The following is a 24,059-nucleotide window of genomic DNA, read 5'->3' on the forward strand; positions in this document are numbered from 1 at the left end:
TTAGACCTGAGATACGTACAAATTAAGTATATGGATATTACCTACATTTCATAGTGTAAAATTACAAAAGTATCTGTTGGAAATAAAATCGCGAGAAATATTTCATTTAGTTACAAACCCGGCAAAAATAATAAATTTTAATTTTTAGATTATAATAATGACTAGAGCTATCATAATTGGCCACGCATCAAAGGCGCATAAAATAAAGTGAATAATGATTATAAGATTTGTGCCATTGTATCTTTGTGAAACACGTAAATTGTTATACCCATCGTTGGCATCGATTCCACAATCTGGATGGGATTCGTTATAGATCGCATCATAAGGTATGTGCCTACCCTTGTTTCAGCGAAACTTATTCAAGGCGGTGATAAAATATATTAATCTGAAGAGAACGTTTGACATCTACTGATGTAATAATTGCATAAGTAAATAATTTACTTTCAAGCTGGTCCGACATGGTAATATTCACTCGAGGTTTTTTCATTTATTCCAGTAGGAATAAAATGTTTTATTATTTACTATAGCAAATGGTATGTTACATGTAATCAGTATGAAGATTCGTACATAAATTGAGTCTTCTGGTTTTCGCCAGTTTTTTTACTGTTTACTTTGTTTATTAATATTTATTTTAAACGTCTTTATACATAGTATACAGGTATGTGTATACTGAATCACATTATTGTTTATATATTTTTAGTAAAAGAAAATATTCAGAAATTACGGACTTTTTTTTACAGTAAATTAAGTCAAAGAGCACTTGCATTTCCCAAAATTTTTACCAGCAAAAAAAATAATAACAGACAATTNTAAAATATATTAATCTGAAGAGAACGTTTGACATCTACTGATGTAATAATTGCATAAGTAAATAATTTACTTTCAAGCTGGTCCGACATGGTAATTTTCACTCGAGGTTTTTTCATTTATTCCAGTAGGAATAAAATGTTTTTTATTTACTATAGCAAATGGTATGTTACATGTAATCAGTATGAAGATTCGTACATAAATTGAGTCTTCTGGTTTTCGCTAGTTTTTTTTACTGTTTAATACTTATTACTTTGTTTATTAATATTTATTTTAAACGTCTTTATACATAGTATACAGGTATGTGTATACTGAATCACATTATTGTTTATATTTTTTTAGTAAAAGAAAGTATTCAGAAATTACGGACTTTTTTTTACAGTAAATTAAGTCAAAGAGCACTTGCATTTCCCAAAATTTTTACCAGCAAAAAAAATAATAACAGACAATTTCATTCTGTTCTGTGTTCGTAGCAACCTTTGCATTAAAAAAATATTATTATAAAGTTACTCCAAAACCTTATAGTAAAAAATTTTTGTCCGAGGTTATTTATTTGATACATAGTTTTCGATTTTCTCTTTATTTTTTGGGTATGTTGTTAGTCTAAATTTGTTTTTGTCTGTTTCCATAACTAGAGATATCCTATCATGTTTATTCTATTATTACTTACTCCATCTTTTAGAATTTACAAAAACAGGCAAAAATAAACAAAAAACTGTCAAGGCTATTAAAGCGAAAAGTCAAAAAAAGTCCAGAAGACGAAAACAGTGGATTTTCGAAACGTTAACGACTTTTATGACCGATATTTTGTGTAAAAATATTCAAATATAGAAAAATTAAACCAAAAAGCACAAATTACCCACAAAATGGGCAAGATTATACTAAAATAAGTTGAACTAATCAATTTATTTTTAGCTAAGAAAGCTACCCATAAAATGTAGTCCATTCTATGTCAGATACATACAGGGTGTAAATAAAATGTTAAAACAATGTTAAAGTTTCAGAAAAAAATATATTTTTACTATATTACAAAAAAAGGCTGAAGTGATTTCATTAAAATTTGACTTTAATTTTTTATTGTCCACAAATGTATAATATGGAAGTCACAGGTTTGTTGTATACAGGAACGTAGTTCCAGAGATAGTCGTGGTAATTTTTTTCTTTGATCCACTATTAAAGGCGTTCTAAAAATGTTTCCTTAGTGCATGTTACTAGAATGCGCCGTTTTCAAGACAAATGACAAATATTAGATCGTGTTAATTATTGCTAAAAGTGTCAAAACATCAAATTATTTTTTAAAGAAAAATAAGTATTATTCAAGTGATCATGTTATCGGTGAATAAAATTATTAGATATAAAAATGATTTGCATAGCTTCCTACTACTATTTTTTTGCAACTTGATAAAAATTACGTATTCTCATCAATTTCTACGTCTGGAACAATTAAGAGTCCGGGAAAACTGTTTTTTTTTGAGAAAAATTAGAAAAAAACGGAAGTGGACTATTGGAAAAATCTATGACACACAAAGTTCTAGTTATAATGTAAATAATATGGTAGCCGAGGCAAATAAGGCCCAGAAGTTAATAAGGCCCATATTTAAAATTACGCGCTAAAATAATTTGATGATAAGTCTTATTTATTGTTTTTATAAAAAAACGAATTATTTTTTTGAATCAATAAAAAGTAGTCTCATTTTTTTTGTTTGTTGTCGGAAGAGAAGTTTTCATTTTTTAAAGAGAAGTTTGGTTGCCCTAGTTTGCTTTAGAGAGTACTTAGCTAAACTTTTTGAGTAGCCTTTTCACCTCCCCAGGGGTTAAAAGGCCTATGTTGATTATTAAGAGAAATGTGTAATAAAACTTTTATATTTCTTTTTTTCTAATAATTTAAAGATGTTTTTAAAGAATCATTGTGAAGATAAGTTGCGAAAAACTGCAAGTTTACAAGAGGACCTTATTATACCGCGTTGGTTTAATAAGGCCCAGAGAAAGAGTTTTTAAAAAGTCAAATGTTTTAAAAGGATTGCCTCTTGTACTATTTACCTTTTAATAATTTGTGCTCAAGCTCTACTAATTTGAGATTTAAATGCATCCCGAATGTATACATTTTTCTAAAATATGTTATTTTCATACTCATTGGTTTTTTGTTTATTCCAGCAAAATAGGTGTATCAGGAAAAATATTTTAATAACAATTTTTTCAAGTGCTCATATATCGAGTTTATTCAGTTTTTTTTATTTTTACCATTTTTTTGCTTCGGAGAAAAGTAGTATTTCGCATTATTAAATCACTAACCCTACCTATCAAAAACAAAATGTGTCAGGACCAATGTTCATAACGATTATTGTATTTGTTAATTTTGTTTCGTAGAATTCTAATCATTTTAGTTCCACTCTATAGAAAAGTGACCATATGTGACCAGGCTGTCCATATTTGAGCAGGTACAATTATTTGTTTTATAATTTAAATCACGCGTCACTTCTAACATCAACTGTTTTGTATTCATTCATACTGGGGCAGCTATCTCTTTACGATTATTTCCCATTTTCCGGCCCAATATCTGCCCCGGCATCCCAACTCGCCCCCCTCGTCAAACCGTAGTAAATACCGGTTGCATAACGCCAGAATTACCCGAAATATCGCGGAGCTTTGCACTCGCGCGCGAAAATCCCGTCGCCTTGGCCGGCGGAACATCTGAACGCCGCGTGTCACTCGGCGCGCCCTCGCCAAAATAGGCGAGTCGCGTCGCGGTGCGCCTCGCAATACGAGCATGCGCGCAAAGCACAACGCGCGTCCTTGTCCTCCGGCCGAAGGGAAAAGGAGAAGCTAGGCGCGTGGGCGACGCCGACGCGCATCTGTTTCTTCGTCGGGCGTCGCGAAGAAAATGATGCAGTGCGCTGCATGCGTCCCGTCAAGGCGGCTTGGGAAACAAAATTGCACTGTCGGCTAGATCGAGGCGTTTTGCACGGCTGTCTTTGTGAGTCTCTTCCGCGATGGCATGATTTAGAGGTAGTTTCGTACTGTGGCTCTACTGACAGCAGCTGTATTTCAGAAAAATGAAGAAAACTTGAGTTGTAGCTGGTCGAAGGACCAAAAATGGTTCGGTATCTGACGAGATATGAGGTATTTTTTAAAATTAATGTATATTATGATATGCAACTACTTATAAGATGACATATGTATAATATTGATTTCACGATTTACCTATTTACTTGTTATTTGTATATTTTTTTGCATGTTTTTATTTTTTTACTCTCTTTCTAACTATATGAAATTTGTATACTTTTGCATAACGAAATTTTTTGAGAAAAAACGAGGAAACTCTCAGCCTTTGACTTTATAGGCTATTGATTATATCCAAAAAAACAGGGTTAAAACCGCTCAAACTTAGCCAATTTTTCGATTTTCGTTATACGTTTTAATTCTCATTTTTTGCAAAAAAGGAAGAAAATAACACGTTCAAGGATTTTCATCACATGACTTGTTCGAAGAGTCATTAAAAATGAAAAAACCGCGGGGTGCTGTTAAATTAGAGGGTTGAAATTGAAGATAGGGGTGAAAATGCACTTTTGTAGTTTTTTAAATATAGCACGAAAACGAAGCAAAATTTCGGTATAGTTCATAGGAAAAATTTTGTAAAGAATTGAATTTCTCATCGAAATGGCTTATTTAAAAAATGTAAATGGAAAATTTTATGCCAAAAATCGTTAATAAACAATTTTAAAGAAAGCAAAAAATACGGTTTTTTGTTTTTTTTACTTTTTTAATAAAATAATTTAATAAAAACTTGAGAATTTAAGTACAATAAAGTTTATTAATAATGTATATACAGTGTGTCCACGGATGGAGTTGACAAGAGGAGGAACTCTTTTGATTTTGACTTTATCGAAAAATGTCACTCTTTAAAAAAAGTTATGTCCCTCGAAAAAATAAAACTGTCATTTAACGATTTTTTTGCATAAAATTTTCCTTTTAAATTTTTTAAATAAGCTATTTCCATGGGAAATTCAATTCTCAAAAAAAATTTTCCTATGAACTATAGCGAAATTTTGCTTCATTTTCGAACTACATTTAAAAAACTGAAAGGGGTGCATTTTCACCCCTATTTCCAATTTCCACAATCTAATTTAATAGCACTCCACGCTTCTTTCATCTAAAATGACCAAACAGAAGGCGCTGGAAAAACAATTTTGAATACCGCTATCTATCACATCGGTTTGTTTGTAATTGCTGTTACCTTCCAATTTATAGCAAAATGAACGATTTTAATGAATTAGTTGATATACAGTAAGGTTTATTATGAATGTAGAAAAAAACAGTGTAGCGACTTTACATTTATATCGACAACGTTATCCTAACAGAATTTTTCCTAACAAAAGAAAGTTTAATAAACTTGAAGGAAATCTAAGACAGTTAAGGTATAGGAAAAATATGTATGTAACAAAATGTAATATTAATAACCAAACAATTGTACAATACAACATTAAATGCACACAAAAAATGTAAAATGAATAGTGAAATTTAAAGTACTGTTCAAACTGTTGACTATTTCTTCCGATTTATAATTCGCATCTTCATAATTGCACTTCTAACTGCAATTAATTTAACGTTATGTGGAATATTGTTTGCTGTGGTACTAATTTTGTCTTTCAACTGATCAATGTTATTTGGCGGTGTTAGATAAACTTCGTTTTTTACGAAACTTCAGAGAACAAAATCCCATGGATTAATATCTGGGGATCGTGGCGGCCAATGTATGGGTCCTTTTGTACCAATCATCCGGCCGTCTTCAAATGTAGCATTCAAATAATTTATGTCTATTTGGATGTGCACTGTCTTGTTGGAAAATAATACTCATTAACTACTAATTCTTCCAAATACTCTTGTAACTGATCTCTCAAAAAATCGTTACCTATACCGCTCACCGGTTAAAGAACCATCAAAGAAGTATGGCCCAAATATTTGCGACAAAACTATATTCTTTGTGCAGTCATTTTCATGAAGATCTTGAACCAAATTCACCTTGTAAGGAAACAATTTATGTTTATGTGGAATTTTATACACAACGTTCTGTTTTTCCAGCGCCTATTTGATATGATTTAGAAAGCGAGCACAGTAAACCAAAGTCAAAGCCTGATATAAAAATACTGAAAAGGATTTTGCTAAAGAGTTTATTCTTCTTTCTAAATTTTTTGGCATTTCCGGAAAACTAGTCCTTACGCGAATTTTTCTATAGTAGCCATATAAGCGTGAGAGTTGAAAGCGATGTTCCGGAGTATTTTTAGCGGTAATTAGCAACAGGCACATTGCCCAGCCGGTAAAAATACTCTAAAAATGCTGTTCCGCGTGCTTTCGACGAACCGCGACCAGTTAAATCATCCGATTGAAAATAATATTGGCATTCTGATGCGCATAAGGATCACAAGGAACGTCTGTGTCTACTAATATTATATTTGATTAAAAATAAACAGACACCATTTATAGTAGGATTATAAACACACTTGTTCTACGTGTCAACGCTTGGACACTTTTAAAACGACAAATTGAAAACAAACTCGAAAATATGTTTAAAAAAAACTGTTAATCAATATAGAATCTTGGCAACTTACACCGATTTCAACAAACCTGTCGATATAGAGGCATAACCTCCAGCTTTCCTCGATTTTTCTGGATTCATAAATTTAAAGTATCCTTTGTTTTATTACTGAACAACATTGTGTCCTTGTAGACAATATATAAATACAAATATGCAAACTATTGACTTAAAAACAGTTTCTATAGAAATCGTCATTTGTCAATGCATTTAGAAATTAGATTTGAATACAAAATCTCAATTAGCAAACGCTTTTTTCACTTACAGGACACTTAAACATGGACAGTCTTATCAAAATTGGTAAAAATGTAAAAATTCCTCTTTAATCGTGGATACCTGAACCACATCTATTTGACGTAGAAAGGTCCAACCTATAAAACAACACCAAACTCAATCCGATCGGACCACCCCTGCGCCCAGCGATCACTACACTTTGGAAATTTATAGTCTCATATACAAATATATATTTTTCTTTCCTCTTAAGCTTTTAAGAACTTGAAACTTTGAGAAACAATTGTTTTTGTTTAATCAAGGAATGATTGGTGGTGTCACTTGAAACTGGAACAAAAAGTGTTAACTTAGTTCAATCAATGGCGAGCAAATGAATGAAATTTCTTGAAAAAACTAAATACTACTATACTAAAAAACATGTAAATAGTGTTTTAAAATTCAAACCGTTACAAAAACTAACTCTAAGCGGCTTATTTTATAACTCGCTAACTTTTTAAGTTATACAAAACTAATTTAAGGACTAAAAGGCAAGAAAATTCTTTATAAATTGAAATATTTACCTACACAAATTATGTATAAGCTCAACACGTGATATGAGGTAACAACATCTAGATGCGTTTTTCTATTTCTGCAAAGCGTTCCAACGTTGAAGCGAAACAGCTGATTTCCCTAATTGTCTTGTATTTGCACTTGGTTTCAGAATGAAATTGTAGCGGATCCCAACTTTATTAACAAAGTGTTATGGTCGCACTGGCATTTTAAATAGGTAGATACCATACTACTCCTCGAAAAGCAATAAGTCACTACGTACTACAAACAGAATAATTAATTGAATATAATATTAAAAACTCATTAAATTATAAAACATAGTGAAAACGTTAACGTTTTGTCGTTCACTACAGATTAAAAACGCAGTAACAGCTAGTTAGTGACCGATTACAGTAGGTCAGTAGCGGACCGAAAAAAGGTTTAAATAATGATTTGAAAATTTTTTTTCAGCCCAAATATGTATTTTAAAAATTTTTACATCGCCAATTCGTATTATACCTATTCATTTTTTTCTATTTTCCCTTAAAATTAGTGACATTTTAACTTAAGCACCCTCTATAACGTGTTTAAAAGGTTTAAAGAAGCAAATTTTACTTACTTTGGGCAAAATACAACTAATTATACACAAAAAACGAGGTAAATGCAACTCAGTATGCCGTTTGCCGATATTTCGATACACAAACAAGTAAATGGAGGAAAAAAGTTCAGATGGTAGATATCTTTATTTTTTAAGGAGTGAAACTATGATTTTCTTTTGTACAACGCGTTTTTGGACTTGATCGTAGTTAACTTTCTACAAAATTTCATACTAGGAGGTTCAAACTATACAAATTTATTATTCTGAACCTTTTCAGTCTCGCCAACAACTGAATTGCTGCCAATTGCTATCACATACTCATTTCATTTGATGATCTCATCCTTTACCTGATTAGGTTTAATTTTCGAACTGAAGGATATGTTTGTTTGTTTCAGGAGGGTGGGAAACCTATCACAAAAACAAGAGTTTTCCAACGTCCTATAACAGAAGAAGAATTAGAGACTGTTTGGGACGAACAGACTCTACGTCTTTTGGTACGTTGAAGCCCAATTCCTTTTCCAGCTTGCAAAACAATACTGCGCTTTTAAATCAGACGACCATTATTCAAGTCACCAAAAACGGTTCATTGAGTAATCACTAAATAATTATCTACGTTTTCCAGCTTGAACAGAGCACCGACTACGAGGAGCGCCGCTTAATCAGAGCCAGACTCCGACAGGTCATGGCGGAACAAGAAGGTAAGATTCGTCCGTATATGACACCTTTACCGTACCAGTTTGATATTTAGAAACTAATGCTGTTAGATAATTTTAGACGGACACCACTGAAAAGGCGATTTGAGGTGCTTACGACAAAAAATTGCATGATCCAGTCGGACTTTGGACGGTTTGTCGTCACAAGTGGCCTTTTTACACTCTCACCTCTCCGATAATAACGCATTAACTGCACAGAGTGTTTTTGCTCTTCCGGCCAAAGCTCGGTGAAGGAGAAGATGACAAAACTTGCATACATTGTTCCTTCCTTTAGAATCTAACGAGATATAAACATCGGTACCCTTGTTGATGGATTAACTTTTAGTTTTCATAATTCAAATTGCTTAAATTTTTAATTATTATCTTTATTTCTACGCGACGCAACGTAACATAATGATGTTAAAAATGAAGAAGCTTAGAGGTAATCTTCGTCTACATTTATAAATATTTTGTTGTACGGGGTGATAGTAGTCAAAATATTAGTATTTAGCTAGTCACGCTTTGAATTAATTGTTGATGAGTAAAAAGACACGACGAGTTTTTAGAATTTACTCTCCCAATTTTGGGACTTGTCGTAACTTGTTTACTCGCAGCTTTACATAAGTAATATTTATTAACTTCAATGTATAATAAACATCAAACAACTACCAGTAAACATTTAAAATCAGACTAGTAGGACATTGAGGTACCACGGGTGTTATAGGATAATATTGTCCTAAGTCGTTGGGAAGTAACCTCCTTTTAAAATCCTAGACGCCTTCATTACTATGATTATCTGAATTATATATAGCCTCACAAATTGATAATTTGTACCAAAATAGTAAAAACCATGCAAAAAAGTCAGTGTACCATTTTTGTTTAAAATAAGACTTGCATAAGACAAAACAAACATTTATTCCTAGGGTGCATAATTTTTGAGCAAAATGTAACTTCATATCTATCTCACTGTTTTAAGATAAGACTTAATTTTTCACACTATACACAACTTTATAAACACATATTGTGCAGGAAAAATTTCTTTTCAATACTCTTATTTCTTCAGAAGATATACAGGGTGATTTGGAACTTTATCTAAAAAAAATTTTTGATTGTACAGGGGACTCTTACAAATACAATTTTGTAAACAAATTCAAAGAGGGTAATTCGAAAATGATTTAAAAACACACATCTGCACGGCACTGGCAACTGGTTCACTGTAAAACCTAACATTTGCCGTACGCAAGGCAAAACATGCATTCAGCGACTGGCACGGCGGCAATCTATAATAAAAAAAGAACGGATAAAAAATTAAAAAAATTTCTTTCCCAAGGAAAGAAATAAATAAAATTTTATAACACCTATTTTATATCAACAAATTCAACTGCTATTTAATAAAATCAATTTTTGGTAATTATTAAAATTTGCCATACCTGATGTTACAACAACTGTTACAACTGTTTGTCCACCGACGTGTAAACACGTTCTACGAACCAATACAAATGTTGTCATGCTTCGCCATAAACTAAAACGATATCCATCAACTCCGAATTTCTATACACGGAAGCCATTTTTGACACTTGAAAAACTAATGTAAACACTATCGCAACAATGATAATACTATAATCGAAATCGCCTGGGGCCACGTGGATAAATGACGCTAGAGATTACAGTAGCCCAGCGATGTAACGGTTGAAAATACTACAACTTCAATAATTTTTTTCTCGGAAACTATACTAAGGATTTTATAAAAAAAAATGTTTACGATATTGACTCCATTTTTTATGACACATCTATCCCCAATTTTTTTTAATAAGTTGTGAATCACGCTGTATTATTTTTATCTTTAACACTGTAATTAAAAAATTAAGCCTCCTCAACAGTAAATGTTTATAAAAAAATATTCTTAAATGTGGAAGAAAACTATCCTTCATTTTTAACACGTAATTATGTTACTCTGCGTAGGTAATTCAAGTTTATTAATTTCTTCGAGTGATCTTCTCTTTTGTCGCAAAATCTGGCGATCACCATTGCTGACTTTCATCTAAACTTTTTGAAGAAGTGTTAAGGAAATATGACGTTTCCTTCTCAGTACGTTCACAAACCAAAGTTAACCTACGTTTTTAATACAGATTAGTAAAATGTAAATGTAAATGTCGAATTGGCAGCGATATTGGTTTTCCTGCGAACCTTAGGAAACGCACAGAAACGTCATATATCTGTAGATCTAACTGTAGTAGGATCTTCCGCTAAGGTGTGCTATTTTAACTCCCCCCTGTGTCGCAACATTCACTGAATCGCAAAAGATGTAACCCCTTTCCTGGTTTCAGCTTGTACAGACCTGGTCGACAAGGCTAGCCAGGAGCAAACAGGCGGACAGATAGACGGTGAGTCACTTCTCCTTCCTCTCCTTCAAGGCTTACTTGAAGCTCCAGAGAACGAGCAACCTCCCGACTCGGGCACCGAATCCGGCGAGGACCAACGCAGCGGTCTGATCGCCGAGGTCCAAAACGCTTTGGACAAACTATCAGCTAGCTTGCGTAGCGACGCAACCGACATAACTCCCGAGAGACGTTGCTCCCTCTTACAGTTGGTCACGAAATTGCAGGCAGGCTTGTCCTCCACCACGCCTAAGCTAGAGCGCCGCCAATCGAGCGGCCCAGGGCGATTCAACAAGAGAAAGCAGCGTCAAAACAGGCACACCGTCGGCGTGAGCAGCGAAGAACTAGCGGACGCTAGGCGTTTGATGGAAGAGATCTCCTTGAGAGACATAACCCCCTCACAAAGCCAAACTAAGGTCACGGTGTTGCAGAAGCAGAACTCGGAGGGCAGCGTCACGAGCAACTCCTCGTCCTTCAACAAGTTCGGCAACAAAGTGCCGGTGAAGAACGCAACGGCGAAGCCGTTCAGCAGCTCGAACAGTAACATTTCAAATACCTCTTCCTCAGTGCAAACTCCTACAGACCCAACGGAAAGCTTCGAACTCATCTTCAACGAAGAATCAGGACAGTACGAAAGTCCTAAAGAGAAAAAACCTGTTTATGCCGTAACTAAAACTTCTTCTAAGAGTTCGGTTGACAACGAACCGCTCAAACCTTCGCCTCTTTCTCAAAATACTTCTGCGGAGGAAGTCAGCATCAAAAGCGTCCACAAAGCCGTCCAGCAAGCGGCAGCGAGGAAAAAAGGCACCTCAGAAAGCGCACAGGAGTCCGAAACTGAAGACGACACCAGCACCGTAACAGCTCCTAAAGAGGAAGTCAGTGAGACTCCTCCACCATCTCCGTTGCTAGAAAACCCGATTTACACCCAACCCGTTGAAACAGTGGACTCCAGTAAAACATACGAGGAAAGATGCAGGAGATTCAACACCCCGTCCAAGAAACTTAAAATGAAAAGGGCGAATACAGTCGACATACCGAATTCTTTGAACGTTTACGAGGACGAAGAAGACGATTCGGAGACCGAGGACGAGATCCAACAAAGAAAGAACAACTACTACGCTCTTAGAGGTCCCATAAGAGTAGGTGATCCAGTAAAGAAATCCGCCATGCCAGTGTTTGAGCCTAAAACTGATTCCGATCAGAAATTCCTGGCGTTCATAAACAAGAACAACCAGAATACTCCCCAGTCCGGGTCCCTCTGGTCGGCAAACAAAACCACCGTTTGGGGGAATAAATTCGGCAACATTAAAAATACCTTCGAGAAGGCAACCTCCGGAGGGTCGAATAACTCCGCGAGGAACTTTTGGAAGACCGCGGACGACGCGGTCACCGCGGGAAGTACCCCGTACGGTCCGAAAATCAGCCGAAGGAGTGCTAGAAATTTACAACAAATGTTCGAAGAGAAACAACGACAGTCACAGGAAAAACTGCAGAATGAAAACGAAGGCGTCGTTACGGGTTCGCTGACGTTAAAAACCGAACCCGACAGAAACTACAAATTAGTTCCCCAGCCCGCCCCAGTGAACAAGTTCTCGCATGCGCCTCAGTCCGCGTTCAAGCCGATATCGAGGAATATAGCGCAAAAACCCGAATCGTTGCCTCTCGCAACGGACCAAGACATATTAAAAATAGAAATTAAGGAGAACAAGAACGATCCACCGCTGTATCTGTACAGCCCTAAACCTCTGATCAACTCCCAAGCCAGCTCTACGACTTCCTCCCCGGTGGTCACCTCGAAGCCATGGGTAACTAATGCCACCGATCACGGTGGGAGGGTGCTAAGCATGGCGGCCAAGAAATTCGAAGCACCCCCACCACAAGAGAATCATTTCATCAAGCCGAGGAAGCTCAGTAAAGAAATGAATAAACCCTTCATACCTCAACCCTCACCTCCGGAAAAACTAACCGCACCTTACTTAGTAAAGAGCGCAGATCAAAAGAGTAGCACAGTAAGGAAGCTAAGTGGCCAGTACGATAACATAGGAAACAAACCGGTAGATTATACTAGTCAATCCACCGTGAGGTACCAGGTTCCACAGGAGAAACCATACTATGTACCCAATTACTCGGTCCCAAAGAACATGACACAGTCATATAAACCTGCACAAAACACAGCACCTTCTTACCAAACTACACAAAAGCAACCGCAATATACGCAACCGTTTGTTCCAAAAACCACACAAAATTATCAGCCCACCACAAAAGCTTCCGCACCAACTCAACACTACCAACAGGTGCATAAGCAAACACCTACACAACAGTACACACCACCTCAAAACTATCAAACTCAAACACAGTACAATACTCAAACATACACGCAAAACAAACCACAAGCACAAAATCACCAACCTACCAACTACAGCGTTAGATACGATCAGCAGCAACAAAATCGAGCTTTCCAACCGTACAACCCCACTCAAGAATTCGAACCTCTAAACTATAGCATAAAATATGACAAACCTGTAGTTGATCCACAACCACATGCTAAACAAACACAAAAACAAGACTCAAAAGCACCCAGTTACACACTCCAAGCGAACGTACAGCAATCGCAACAAATTTTCCAGCACATCCCTGGTCAAGAAGCTGAGGCGCCTGAAAAAGAATATACCTCCACTTGTCAGTTCACTCCGCAATCAACTTCTCGTATTGCTCCCCAAGCAAAACCACAAATTCAAGTGCAAACGGCAGAACCCGCATCTCATCCCCCGAAGTTGGAGACCCAAATTTCCAACGAGAGCGTGTGCGAGTACACTGCGATAAGCAGCAAGGTAATGACGGGGCCCGTAAGCCAGCAAGCCGTTACGGTACGCCAGAAATCTCCGATGAGCCGTTCGGAGCACGACATGGAAGCTGCGTTCAACTTGAGGAGCAGCTTGCAAAAAGTGGGCAAGCCCGAGGCTAACGGTAAAAGTAAGTCGCCATCAAACAGCTTCAGTTACAAGCAGAGTGAACCCAAAGCCGCTTCACCAAATAACAGCTTCAAATATAAGAGTGAGCCTCAAGCACAGCCGGTTTCTGCCAGCAATAATCACAAAACCCTTTCTCCGGTAAGGTACAATCCCGAAGCGCAAAACACTTCGCCGAACAATTACACCAAATATAACCCGAACGACGTGCCCAAACCAACGGTCTGTCCCAGCAGCTTCAAGTTCAATTCCTCGGGACATTTCCCGCAGAGGTCGGGAGGTAACGAAAGCAAAACCTTCGGCGTGGTCAAGCCCATGCAACAGAAACCGACCACAGCCACTCCGATTTACAACAACGTAGCCGGAAAGGTTAGAGAATCTCTGGAAATTAACGATAAGGGACAAAGCGTGGTGACTAGCAAGTTCAATATCCCAGTCATCAACGTCAAGAAGTCCTCTGCGCCTAATTCACCCGCAGCGCTAGCGTTGAGCAAGTCAGATTCCTGGCACCAAATCTGCATGGCGAGCCAGAACAACACATCGCCTAGCACCTCGCCTACCAACAGACCGGTGATGAGGTCCAAGTCTAGCCACACTCTAGCTGTTCCTCAGAAGCAATTCGAAGCAGGAATGACCAGGGATGAGTTGGTACAAAAGAGAAGGACTATGGAAGCCTACTTTACCAGTGGCACCAAGTCCCCGCAGTCTCTCGACTCCACCAAAACCGAGACCAAGGTGGTGAAGAGGAGCATCAACAGGATAAAAACGTCGGAGAAGATGTCCGCGTACCGTCAGCCCTCGGGGTTGTGTCGCAGCAGAACCCTCCCCGATATAATATGTCCGGATATGTTGGACGAAAGCAACCCGGACAAAGCCTTCGACGACCTGTTTAAATCTAGTTCTTAATACGAGGTGGGCACAGCTCGCCGTTTCATTCCATTTAAATGTATGTGGAAGTGTTTAGAGTTAAGTTTGTAATCGTATTAATCGAACGAATGATGCCTGTTATGTTAGGATTTTGACGCAAAATAGAAGTTGTGTTTGTTACCGTTGGAGGACCTTGAGGCGATGTTTTGACAGAGATTGGTGTGTGGAAGGTGCGCACACCAATCCAATCGCGGATCTTTTGGGGGGCGAGGACAAACACCATTGACAGAGGGTGAGAAGTGTGTTGGTGTGCGCACCCCTTAACCAACCCCCACCTGCACGCCCATGTGCGATTGTTAATAATATTAAACACGCAAACGCTAGCTCCACGATGCCAAATGTATTTTTCCCCGGTGACAAAATTTGTCTCGACGATAGAATGCAAAATATTTCCACGATGTTTTTGTACATACATATTTATTTTTTTTATTTTTATTAGATTCAATCGTTGGCGTTTGTACAAGGCGGCAGTTTCGTTTCTCAAAAATGTTCTCATTCGCTCGCATTTCCATCCCTTCCATAAAAACTATTGCGATCTACGAAAAATTGTCATAAAATTTCCGAAAAAATTAATTGCAAGACATATAAGAGCTATTTTTACCACATATAAGAAGAGTCTTTTAAGGAAGTTCACTGTGAAAGTTTTAAACAGATAAAAATCTTTTTCTTATTTTTTTTTGTAGTTTTTAAAAATGCAACCTTTAAATTTAGGTATTAGGTGTATAAACTACTATCCTTCATAGGTTGCAATTTTTGTCGCTATAACATTGGCAGTGCCAAACTGTCAAAAATTAAGTTTTTATTCAAATAGTAATAATAATAATAAATGTAACTGAAAATGTTTAAATGTTACCATACAAAGGTCCTGTAAAGATAATAAAAAGCTGATAAAAGCGTAAAAATTTTGATGTCACATAATTATAAGAATCTAGATGATTTAGGAACAATCTAATAGTACCAGTCGATGCAAGGTGTTAAAAAATTTTAAGCTGCTAATGTTTATAGTTAGAAACAAAATAAAGGAGTTTTCATAAAGTTCCAAGTTGCAAGAAAACTAAAGGCAGACTTGCACAACTTTTTTGTAATTTCAACAATTTTGTAGGTACAGTCTTTCCGAAGTAAGTGAACATGTATAAAAACACCTAGCAATAAAATTTAATGAATTTCATAGGCGTCCCTACCACTTGTCAACAACTGAGATTTATTGCCCAGTTGTCCAGTGCGGCTGTGTTATATTCCGTTTGACGGCGCGCGCATTCTTCTACTGGGAGTATACATTTTTACCACCTCCACTTTTAATTCGACCAGACCTGTTTATGGCTACGGCTCAATAAATATGGGAACAAGTTTTTCAAATATTTCAATGCCGAGTTGCTGCGTCAGCGACCGAACGTACCAGGTTCGGTCGCTGCCAAACTCTTGGTTGTTCAATTGATATCGGAAAGACTATACCTCCTGCCGCTTCAGTTTCATGTGAACATCCTTAAACGAACCACTGTATATTTTTCCTGATTAGATATTCAACTGCCAGGCCTTGTACAAATCCCATTTTCCGTTTTTTTATATGTTTATGTTTTTTTTTCCAAGCAAAGCACTTGCTATAGCGTGTATGCTTGCAAAAAGTACACCAAGAGACCGGGTCGGGTTTCTTGAATACTTTTCACGAAATTTGAACCTACAGCACTAACCTTTCTTCCCTCTCAAATTGCAACTTGTGTCTTTTCTATTTGTTTCCGTTTCTCTAACTACTTTTCTTGTGTTAAACACCCCGCTAAACTTCTACGACGCCAAACTGACGCTTTTTTTGTTTCTCTTGCAGAAAATGTCATCACTACCAAAAAGACTGTTACCGAAGGCCCTGCCACTACTACACAAGGTAAGTTTCCTTACACAGAGCGGTTCTGGGTTCTTAATCAAAGTATTTTGTTGCAGTTACGACTCAACAACAAGTGGCTAAGAAACCTTTGTCCCCATTCGCCAAATTTCGGCAACTGGACAAGCAGAACAGCCTTAACACCCCTCCAAGGTAAATATAAATTGGTATAATATCATCACGTAAACTTTTAACAGAACACAACATGGAAAAAAACATTTTTTTCACGAATTTTATGTTAGATGCCCCATAATTTCACTTCTGAATTAATTGGAGTGAAATGAAATTAATCATTACACTAATATACACGACTGGAAAATCCACATAGTCCATCTGCCTTTACATGAGTGCAACAAAGTAAAGTAAAGAAATCCGTGCGATAGACAAGGATGGCTATATTGAAGACGTTTCATAATCTGATTAGTCACTCTCACTTCTAACCCGAAACGGACGGTGATTATTCAGATTATGAAACGTCTTCACTATAGCCATCCTTGTCTATCGCACGAATTTCTTTACTCTACTTTGTCGCTCTCATGTAAAGGCGAAGAGGTCATGTGGATTTTCCAGCCGTGTATACACTTTTAAATATACAAATCTAAATAACTTCAATAAGAATCATGTAGATCCGGATAGTATTATTAATTATATTATTTTCTTATTTAACACTCATTATTCAATTTGTCACCATAATTCCCAAAATTATTTTATCAAGCCCCAAAACATACAGGGTGTTTGCAGAACTGTCTTTATTCAGTTAAATAATATTAAAAAGCTCTGGATACGTTTGGAATGTTTGGAAACTTGCATGCTAAGTTCAAACATTTAAACTAGTTGGCGTAGGTCCAGTGCCATTAAACAAACAAAATAACACATCAAAACATGAAATATACACGTTTTGTTAGGAGAACTAATAAACATAATAATATGAAACACCCTGTACAAATTGTATATATTTTAAACCTAACTTCATGTCCTCCATCATTTAATTCGCACTTTTTGGGGTAATCCCTGTAAAATTCTACACAATAACACTAAGGGTGATTCCCTAACGTTTTCCAAAATTTACAAAATTTAAGTGATAATTTCTCAGGTAAAAATGAGCAATAATTTTATATAAAACAATGACGGATCGCAAAAATCAAAGTGGTCATGTTTTGGTAATGAAGCATGATACTATTACTAGTATACTATCTCTAGTAATGGTAATGAAGCATGGAATCATAACATTTTTGTTAATACGATTCAAATTTAAATATACAGGGTGTTATTTAAGTATGTGGTCAAACTTCAAAGGGTGATTCTTTGAGTAATTCTAAGACGAAAAGTTTATATAAACATAGGTTCGGTAATGCTTCGTTTTCAAGGTAGTGTCAATTTTTTTTAAATTGTTTTTTCGTAAAAATCTTAATAATCCTTTAGCCAATTTTGTTGAAATTTGGCAGAGTTATTTATGATAGAAAGAGGCTAATTTAGTCCTAACTAGATTAAAATTATTAAGTCCAGTGGCGTCCCAGGGGCACCTCAGCCAATATTGACAAAAATAATGTGCCTACTGACTTTTTTAAAACCTTTATAATTTTTTTCGCATTAAGCAACTAGAAACAGCTTTTTCGTCACTTGATTTTTTTTCCTTTTTGGAGAAAAAAAAATAAGTCACTGTATGGCATGTCCCTGAGACAAAATAATAAAAAATTAAAACTACCAAACTATCAAATATCAATAGTCTATTCTAATCTTAGAAATTGTTATAAAAATTAGTGCTAGCTGTAAAAAATACGTGTGTTATTAATTATTAAAAAAAAAATTATTTTGTTGTTCATGGACATGCAATAAAATGATTTTTATTTTATTTTTTCTCCAAAAACAAAGCCTGATACGAAAAAAATCAAGAGACAGAAAACTTGTATTTTTTGTAGCTTAAATGAGAAAAAATACATATATAAGTTTTAAAAAAATCAGTGACGCACATATTTTTTTTGTCGAAATTATTGATTAAGGTGCCCCCCGGGACGTCACTAGGTTTAATAATTTTAATCTAGTTAGGGCTAAATTAGCCCCTTTCTACGATTGAAAAGATATATTCTTGTATTTCACATATACAGTAACTCCTACATTTGAAATTTACAAAAACCACGTTGGTAATTCCACATTTCCATTACCAGTGTCGTAGGTAGCAGGGATTATCTTTTCTTTAAAGCGTATCTTTTATGCTTGCCAATTTTTTTTTGTAATACTTCCGTGTACTTTGTTAAAAATAATAATAATAATAATAGAATACTTGGAAAGTTAAGTTAAGTTTAACGAAGTTGGATTACATATTTTTGGAATAATAAAAGTAGTCTTCGAAAATCAAGGTTAACCTTCAAAGTTTTTTGTTTTTTTTTATTTAAACGAGCTATAATAATGTTAAATTGTTACTACATTAAGAAATAGAAGCTATATAGTTGACTCTAGGACAGTCAGTGGCAGTGGCCTGTACAAAACTTAACCTCAAAAAGGTTTATGTCATGAAATATAGCTGGGAGAGATGGTAGTGATGATCTCTAGCGGATGGTCAAAAACTTAACAACCTTGACATTATCTGGGACCCTCAAAAACTATTTGTATTAATATTTCTATGAAATGCATTGCTTTTTGAAAAAGTATGGCCAAAATTTCATTCTAAACGATTATTTTTTATATCCTGTGTCTTAAAAACAAAAGAAATGAATTGAAATGCAGAGTTACAAACTGTGCATTTGCGGACCGAGGTTTATATAAACTTTTTTGTCTTAAGTTGTATTCGTAAAGTTTATAAACGAGGCTAGCGAATCGCCCTGTATTTTGGATTCCCCTAAACATTCAACCCTCCCGCTTGTCGCTTGTCGTCTTCCTCCAACTAATCGCTTGGCTTGGTCTGCAGTACCCCCGGTACCCCAAAGACCTTCGGCAGCGGCCCCCTCTTTAAATTCACTGATCCGGCCGTGAGCCAATCCGCTAGCACCATCAAAGATCGGCTCTTGTTTTGGTGTCGAATGAAGACTAAGGAGTATGAGGTATGAGACTTTGAGTGTTCTTAAAGAGCCTACGTTCGAAAAGTTATTCAAAAAGTTCATGAAAATATCCAGCACGCACTATCAGAACGCGTCTGAAATAGACAACAGCGTGGTCTTTTATTAAACACTTTTTTGTTCTACTCAGACTTTATACTTAAAAAGTTTTACATAAATTTAAAGTTAAATATTTGCAAGGTTAATTGTCGTATTTGCTAAACATGTTGATTTTTAAAGTAATTCCCTCTTGAATTATCAGTATTTCGTTGCAAAGTGCCGAACGTAGGTTTTTAAAATTGTTTTAATGTTGTTTTTATGTGGTGTGTACCAGTAATTAGCTTGAATTCGTGCCATGTGTGTAGCTTTTCGCGAAGCTCATCGTCATCTGAGATGGCGCAAAAATCGCTAACAAAATTTAAAACAAAAGGGCAACGAGGAAAAAAGGATGCTAGTGTTCTCCAAATTTGAAATGAGTAAAAGTCCGTCGACTTTTACTTATTTCATGGTATTTAATTGTTGGATCTCTTGGTGGTAGTACTAAATCAAGTTTTAATACCCCGACTGATGCATGCTTTTACCTTCAAAGTAACGTTTTTTCATTCAACTGCTGTTACTTAAGCATGTACTGAGTACTTACATTTTCCATTAACATTGGCCCTAGACATGATGTTGTGAAATATAATAAAAACGTCTTACCTTTCAGAACGTTCAACTAGACAACTTCTCCAGCAGCTGGGCAGACGGACTAGCCTTTTGTGCCCTCATTCATCATTTCTTGCCAGACGCTTTCGATTACAGTGCGCTCACGCCAAAAGACCGAAGAAAAAATTTTGAGCTAGCCTTCAAGGTTGCCGAGTAAGTACAATTAAACAAACAAACACCATCCAAAGATTAACAGCAAACGTATTATATAAAAAATTAAATAAAAGACTATTGTTAATAAATAATTTGAATAAAACACACACCGCGCATATTAGTCACCACATATTACCACAGAACAAAGTTGCAGTGATGCAGTGCTGACACTACGATAAAAATAACGCGACCGTCAGGCAACTTACAATGCAACCGGTTGTATTACCAGTTGCCTAGTTGGTGGCGTTATTAAAGATCTTTAGGTCAATATTAATTTTTTTTTATATTTTTTAGTGAAAAGGCTGATATTTTCCCTCTACTTGACGTGGACGATATGATGGCCACAAGGAAGCCTGACTGGAAATGCGTCTTTACCTACGTCCAATCCATCTACAGGCGTTTTAAAGATGAGGAGATTTAAGTGTCTAGTCCCTAAGTTTTGTACTCAGTTTATTTATAGAAAGTAAATTTGTATAGATTATGTATTCTTTGTACATACATATAAACTTTAAAAGTTCCTAATCTTCAATATTAGAAACGTTTAAATTGAGTACAAAGGTATTATGAAATTATAAAATATAACTAATTGTTACTTGTTTTTGTTAAAATTTTTGTATTGTACTGTGGTGCTTATTATCTGTTTTAATTGCTCTGTGATTTGCACTATGAGAATTTTCATTATGGCATTTTTTTATAATTTAGTTACAGGATCTCTTAGTTTTGATTTCGATCCTGAAGGTGATATTTTGTATCTGCCCGGCTGTTTTTTTTTACTGTTACTTTTATATATATTTGCTAAGTTTTTTAACTTATAAATGCTTATTTATTTACTTACATTTATTTTTACAAAGGGTTGTTGCTTTTCGCCATGTGGTTGTTAACAAGTGTCATATTACCATTTATCCAAACATTTTATGATATTGTAACAATTTATTGGTTCCATAAATGTTTCTCTGGGGAACTGTTAATAATATTTTGCAATATTTCGCCTACATGCGTAAAAGACAATAATCTGAGAACTTTAAATATGAAAGCTATGTGCCTTATGTAATATCTTTATATATTTTATAAATGGATTTATATACATCTAACAAATAAATACATATATAGCAATATACCCTGATATTTTCAATTATCCACAAACTCAAATACTTATAGGTTGGTACGTCAATAACATAATAATGATTAAAATTCAAGACAGAAAATAACTATTAATAATTAAAATTGAATAATGAATGAATTGATTGAAGCAAAGTTACAATAAACATAATTAGTTTAATCACCATCAATGGTGTCGATGATGCGCCTGTAACATAGGCAATATAATATACCTGACTCTGTTGTAAGTGTCGCATACACGTTGTTAAAAACGTCTACACTAGAACCTGTTGATCGAAATAACCTGTGGAGTGAGTTCCATTTGCTCTAAAGAACGTGACGAATTAATTAAATAATCCGGGATTTCTATTGGCTGTCGCTAAGCAACGATGGATTAAGATCAGCGTCAGCTGACTGACTCAGAGAGGAGTAAAAGTAAAATGAATCACTCTACCTGTTGAATTTGACATTTCAGAAATGTATTTGTATTTTGTATAAATATATTTATAAATACGATAGTTAAATAGTTTTGTCAATTAAATAAAGTGAGTAAAAGATATTGGTTACATTTTCACTAGTAAAATATTTCTTTCATCTTTATTCAAACGAATATGTAAATTTTAAGTGACTAATTTTTATTCTAGGGCCTTATAAAATAAGTTTTACATAAATATGGATAAACTGCGAAGAGTACTTAGTGGAAATGAATCCCCAGATGAAGAAAGTGGGATTATGTCGCAGGTAAAACTAATAAAAGTTTATGTGAAAGCAATTTTTACTTGGTTTTTAATTTCAGTTAGATGACGCTTCAACACTGAGTTGGTCCACCAGAATAAAAGGTTTTTTAATCTGTTTTATAATTGGTATATTGCTATCTTTCCTTGGGTCTTTTGCCTTGTTCTTAAACAGAGGATTAACAGTTTTTGCGGTGTTTTACACACTAGGCAACGTCGTATCTATACTTAGTACTTGTTTCCTCATGGGACCATTCAATCAGATAAAGAAAATGTTTGCTTCCACCAGACTTATAGCTACGATAATAGTTTTAGTGTCATTTACCATGACATTACTGTCGGCTCTCGTGGTAAGTATTTTTGAACTAAGTTTGTATAAAACTAGTGGCCAATCTTGTGTTTCTATTTCAGTTTCATAAAGCCGGACTTGCCTTGCTGTTTATCATAATACAGTCACTAGCAATGACTTGGTACTCACTGTCGTATATACCATATGCCAGAGATGCCGTCAAAAAGACGGTAATGACATGCATAGGGTAGAATTGTGTAAATTTAAATTACTATAAAATATGTGTCTAAATAATGTGTTTTAATCCTTATTACTTATGTCGTGTATCTGTCACATTTATAATTGTTTGTAAATCATTAATCTTGTGCAAAAAGCGACTGATATTTGAAAGGAAATGATACATTTATGTAAAATAGATAAGTAAGTAATAATCTTTTAAATGATGCATATTTTTTGGTATGTTTAAAAATTGTAAGAATTGAGACTGATACGTTTACAATAGTACATTCTCCATTAGAAACAGGTAGGAAATAAAAGGAGAAACTCGCAGATATAGAGTTGTTACCAGTCTTTTTAAAACTATTTGTACAAGTGCCACTTGATGTTAATGTTGAGGTGTATATTTAATGATAATTATTACCAGTCTCGCCATTATGGCATTTTGCCGGTTCGAGGAAAATCCATTTTTCGTATTAAATTTTCTTTATTTGAATTTTTAGGAAAGTATGGTTTTTTTATTTCCAAACTATTCAAAATTTGATCCACAATTTTTTTACTCTGCATTTACTTGGATAACTTTGTTAAAGTTGTTTTTCTTATTAAAAAAAATGTGGTTCAAGGAAAATTGTATGAAAATTTTTTTCAGTATTCATTTTGTTTCTATGGTATTAAAAAAACTCGTCATTATTAGGGATACGTAATTTTCGCAAAGAAAACAATCAAATTTCGAAAAAACAAAAATCTGAAATTTCGCATTTCTTCGCCAAAACCAAAAACCAATCTTCAAGGCAGCAAAAGAATAATAAAGTTGTAAAATAAAAGAAATCTTTATTCTTTATAAGAAATATTGGGGCGTTTTTAAATTTTTAATCAATTTGTTGATAAAAAACAATGACGCTATACTTTTTTCATGACCAACGAGATGAGATGCCTCTTGGATTATCATTCCCAAGACTTTCCAACAATAAAATCACACCCAGTAATTAATAAATTTCAAAATATTTCCTTTCTTGGTCTAATGTTGTAAGCGTTGAAAAATTGCTCGGCATCAACACTATTTACAGATCCCCATAAACTTTGAATTGACGCTTTTGCAAAACTTAGATGAACGTACTTAGTTACCCATAAAACCTGAAGAACATCGGTAGCGTCTGTTTTATCTGCTGCAGCTAGAGTTGTCGATGAAAGTAACTATATCCATCAATAAGCTCGTCTTGCGGGAACGGAATTTTGGAA

General features: G+C 35.1%; 2 protein-coding genes across 4 annotated transcripts in view; both read left to right on the top strand.

Moving 5' to 3' along the window:
* LOC108910698 (titin) overlaps nucleotides 1–21,600 on the top strand; it is a 77,378-nt gene extending 55,778 nt beyond the window's left edge. Inside the window, exons 10-17 of one of the 3 annotated variants that reach the window (XM_018715396.1) lie at nucleotides 8,150–8,248; nucleotides 8,377–8,452; nucleotides 10,774–10,830; nucleotides 16,540–16,596; nucleotides 16,653–16,746; nucleotides 19,499–19,631; nucleotides 20,332–20,483; nucleotides 20,778–21,600. In XM_018715396.1, the coding sequence (XP_018570912.1) occupies nucleotides 8,150–8,248; nucleotides 8,377–8,452; nucleotides 10,774–10,830; nucleotides 16,540–16,596; nucleotides 16,653–16,746; nucleotides 19,499–19,631; nucleotides 20,332–20,483; nucleotides 20,778–20,904 (795 nt within the window). In that variant the 3' untranslated portion in view covers nucleotides 20,905–21,600. Of the gene's footprint in view, nucleotides 1–8,149; nucleotides 8,249–8,376; nucleotides 8,453–10,773; nucleotides 10,831–16,539; nucleotides 16,597–16,652; nucleotides 16,747–19,498; nucleotides 19,632–20,331; nucleotides 20,484–20,777 lie in introns of those variants that run through there. The other 2 variants (XM_018715397.1, XM_018715398.1) reach the window with 2 other exon arrangements.
* A 425-nt stretch (nucleotides 21,601–22,025) lies between these two features.
* Nucleotides 22,026–23,327, top strand: LOC108910683 (vesicle transport protein SFT2A). Its single transcript, XM_018715376.1, has 4 exons — nucleotides 22,026–22,126; nucleotides 22,226–22,322; nucleotides 22,378–22,665; nucleotides 22,727–23,327. The coding sequence occupies exons 2-4, from the start codon at nucleotides 22,254–22,256 to the stop codon at nucleotides 22,853–22,855; spliced, it is 486 nt and encodes a 161-aa protein (XP_018570892.1). The 5' UTR covers nucleotides 22,026–22,126; nucleotides 22,226–22,253; the 3' UTR covers nucleotides 22,856–23,327.
* Nucleotides 23,328–24,059: the final 732 nt, after the last annotated feature.

This window comes from Anoplophora glabripennis, unplaced genomic scaffold (genome assembly GCF_000390285.2).
Source record: "Anoplophora glabripennis isolate ALB-LARVAE unplaced genomic scaffold, Agla_2.0 scaffold280, whole genome shotgun sequence".
Lineage (NCBI taxonomy): Eukaryota > Metazoa > Arthropoda > Insecta > Coleoptera > Cerambycidae > Anoplophora > Anoplophora glabripennis.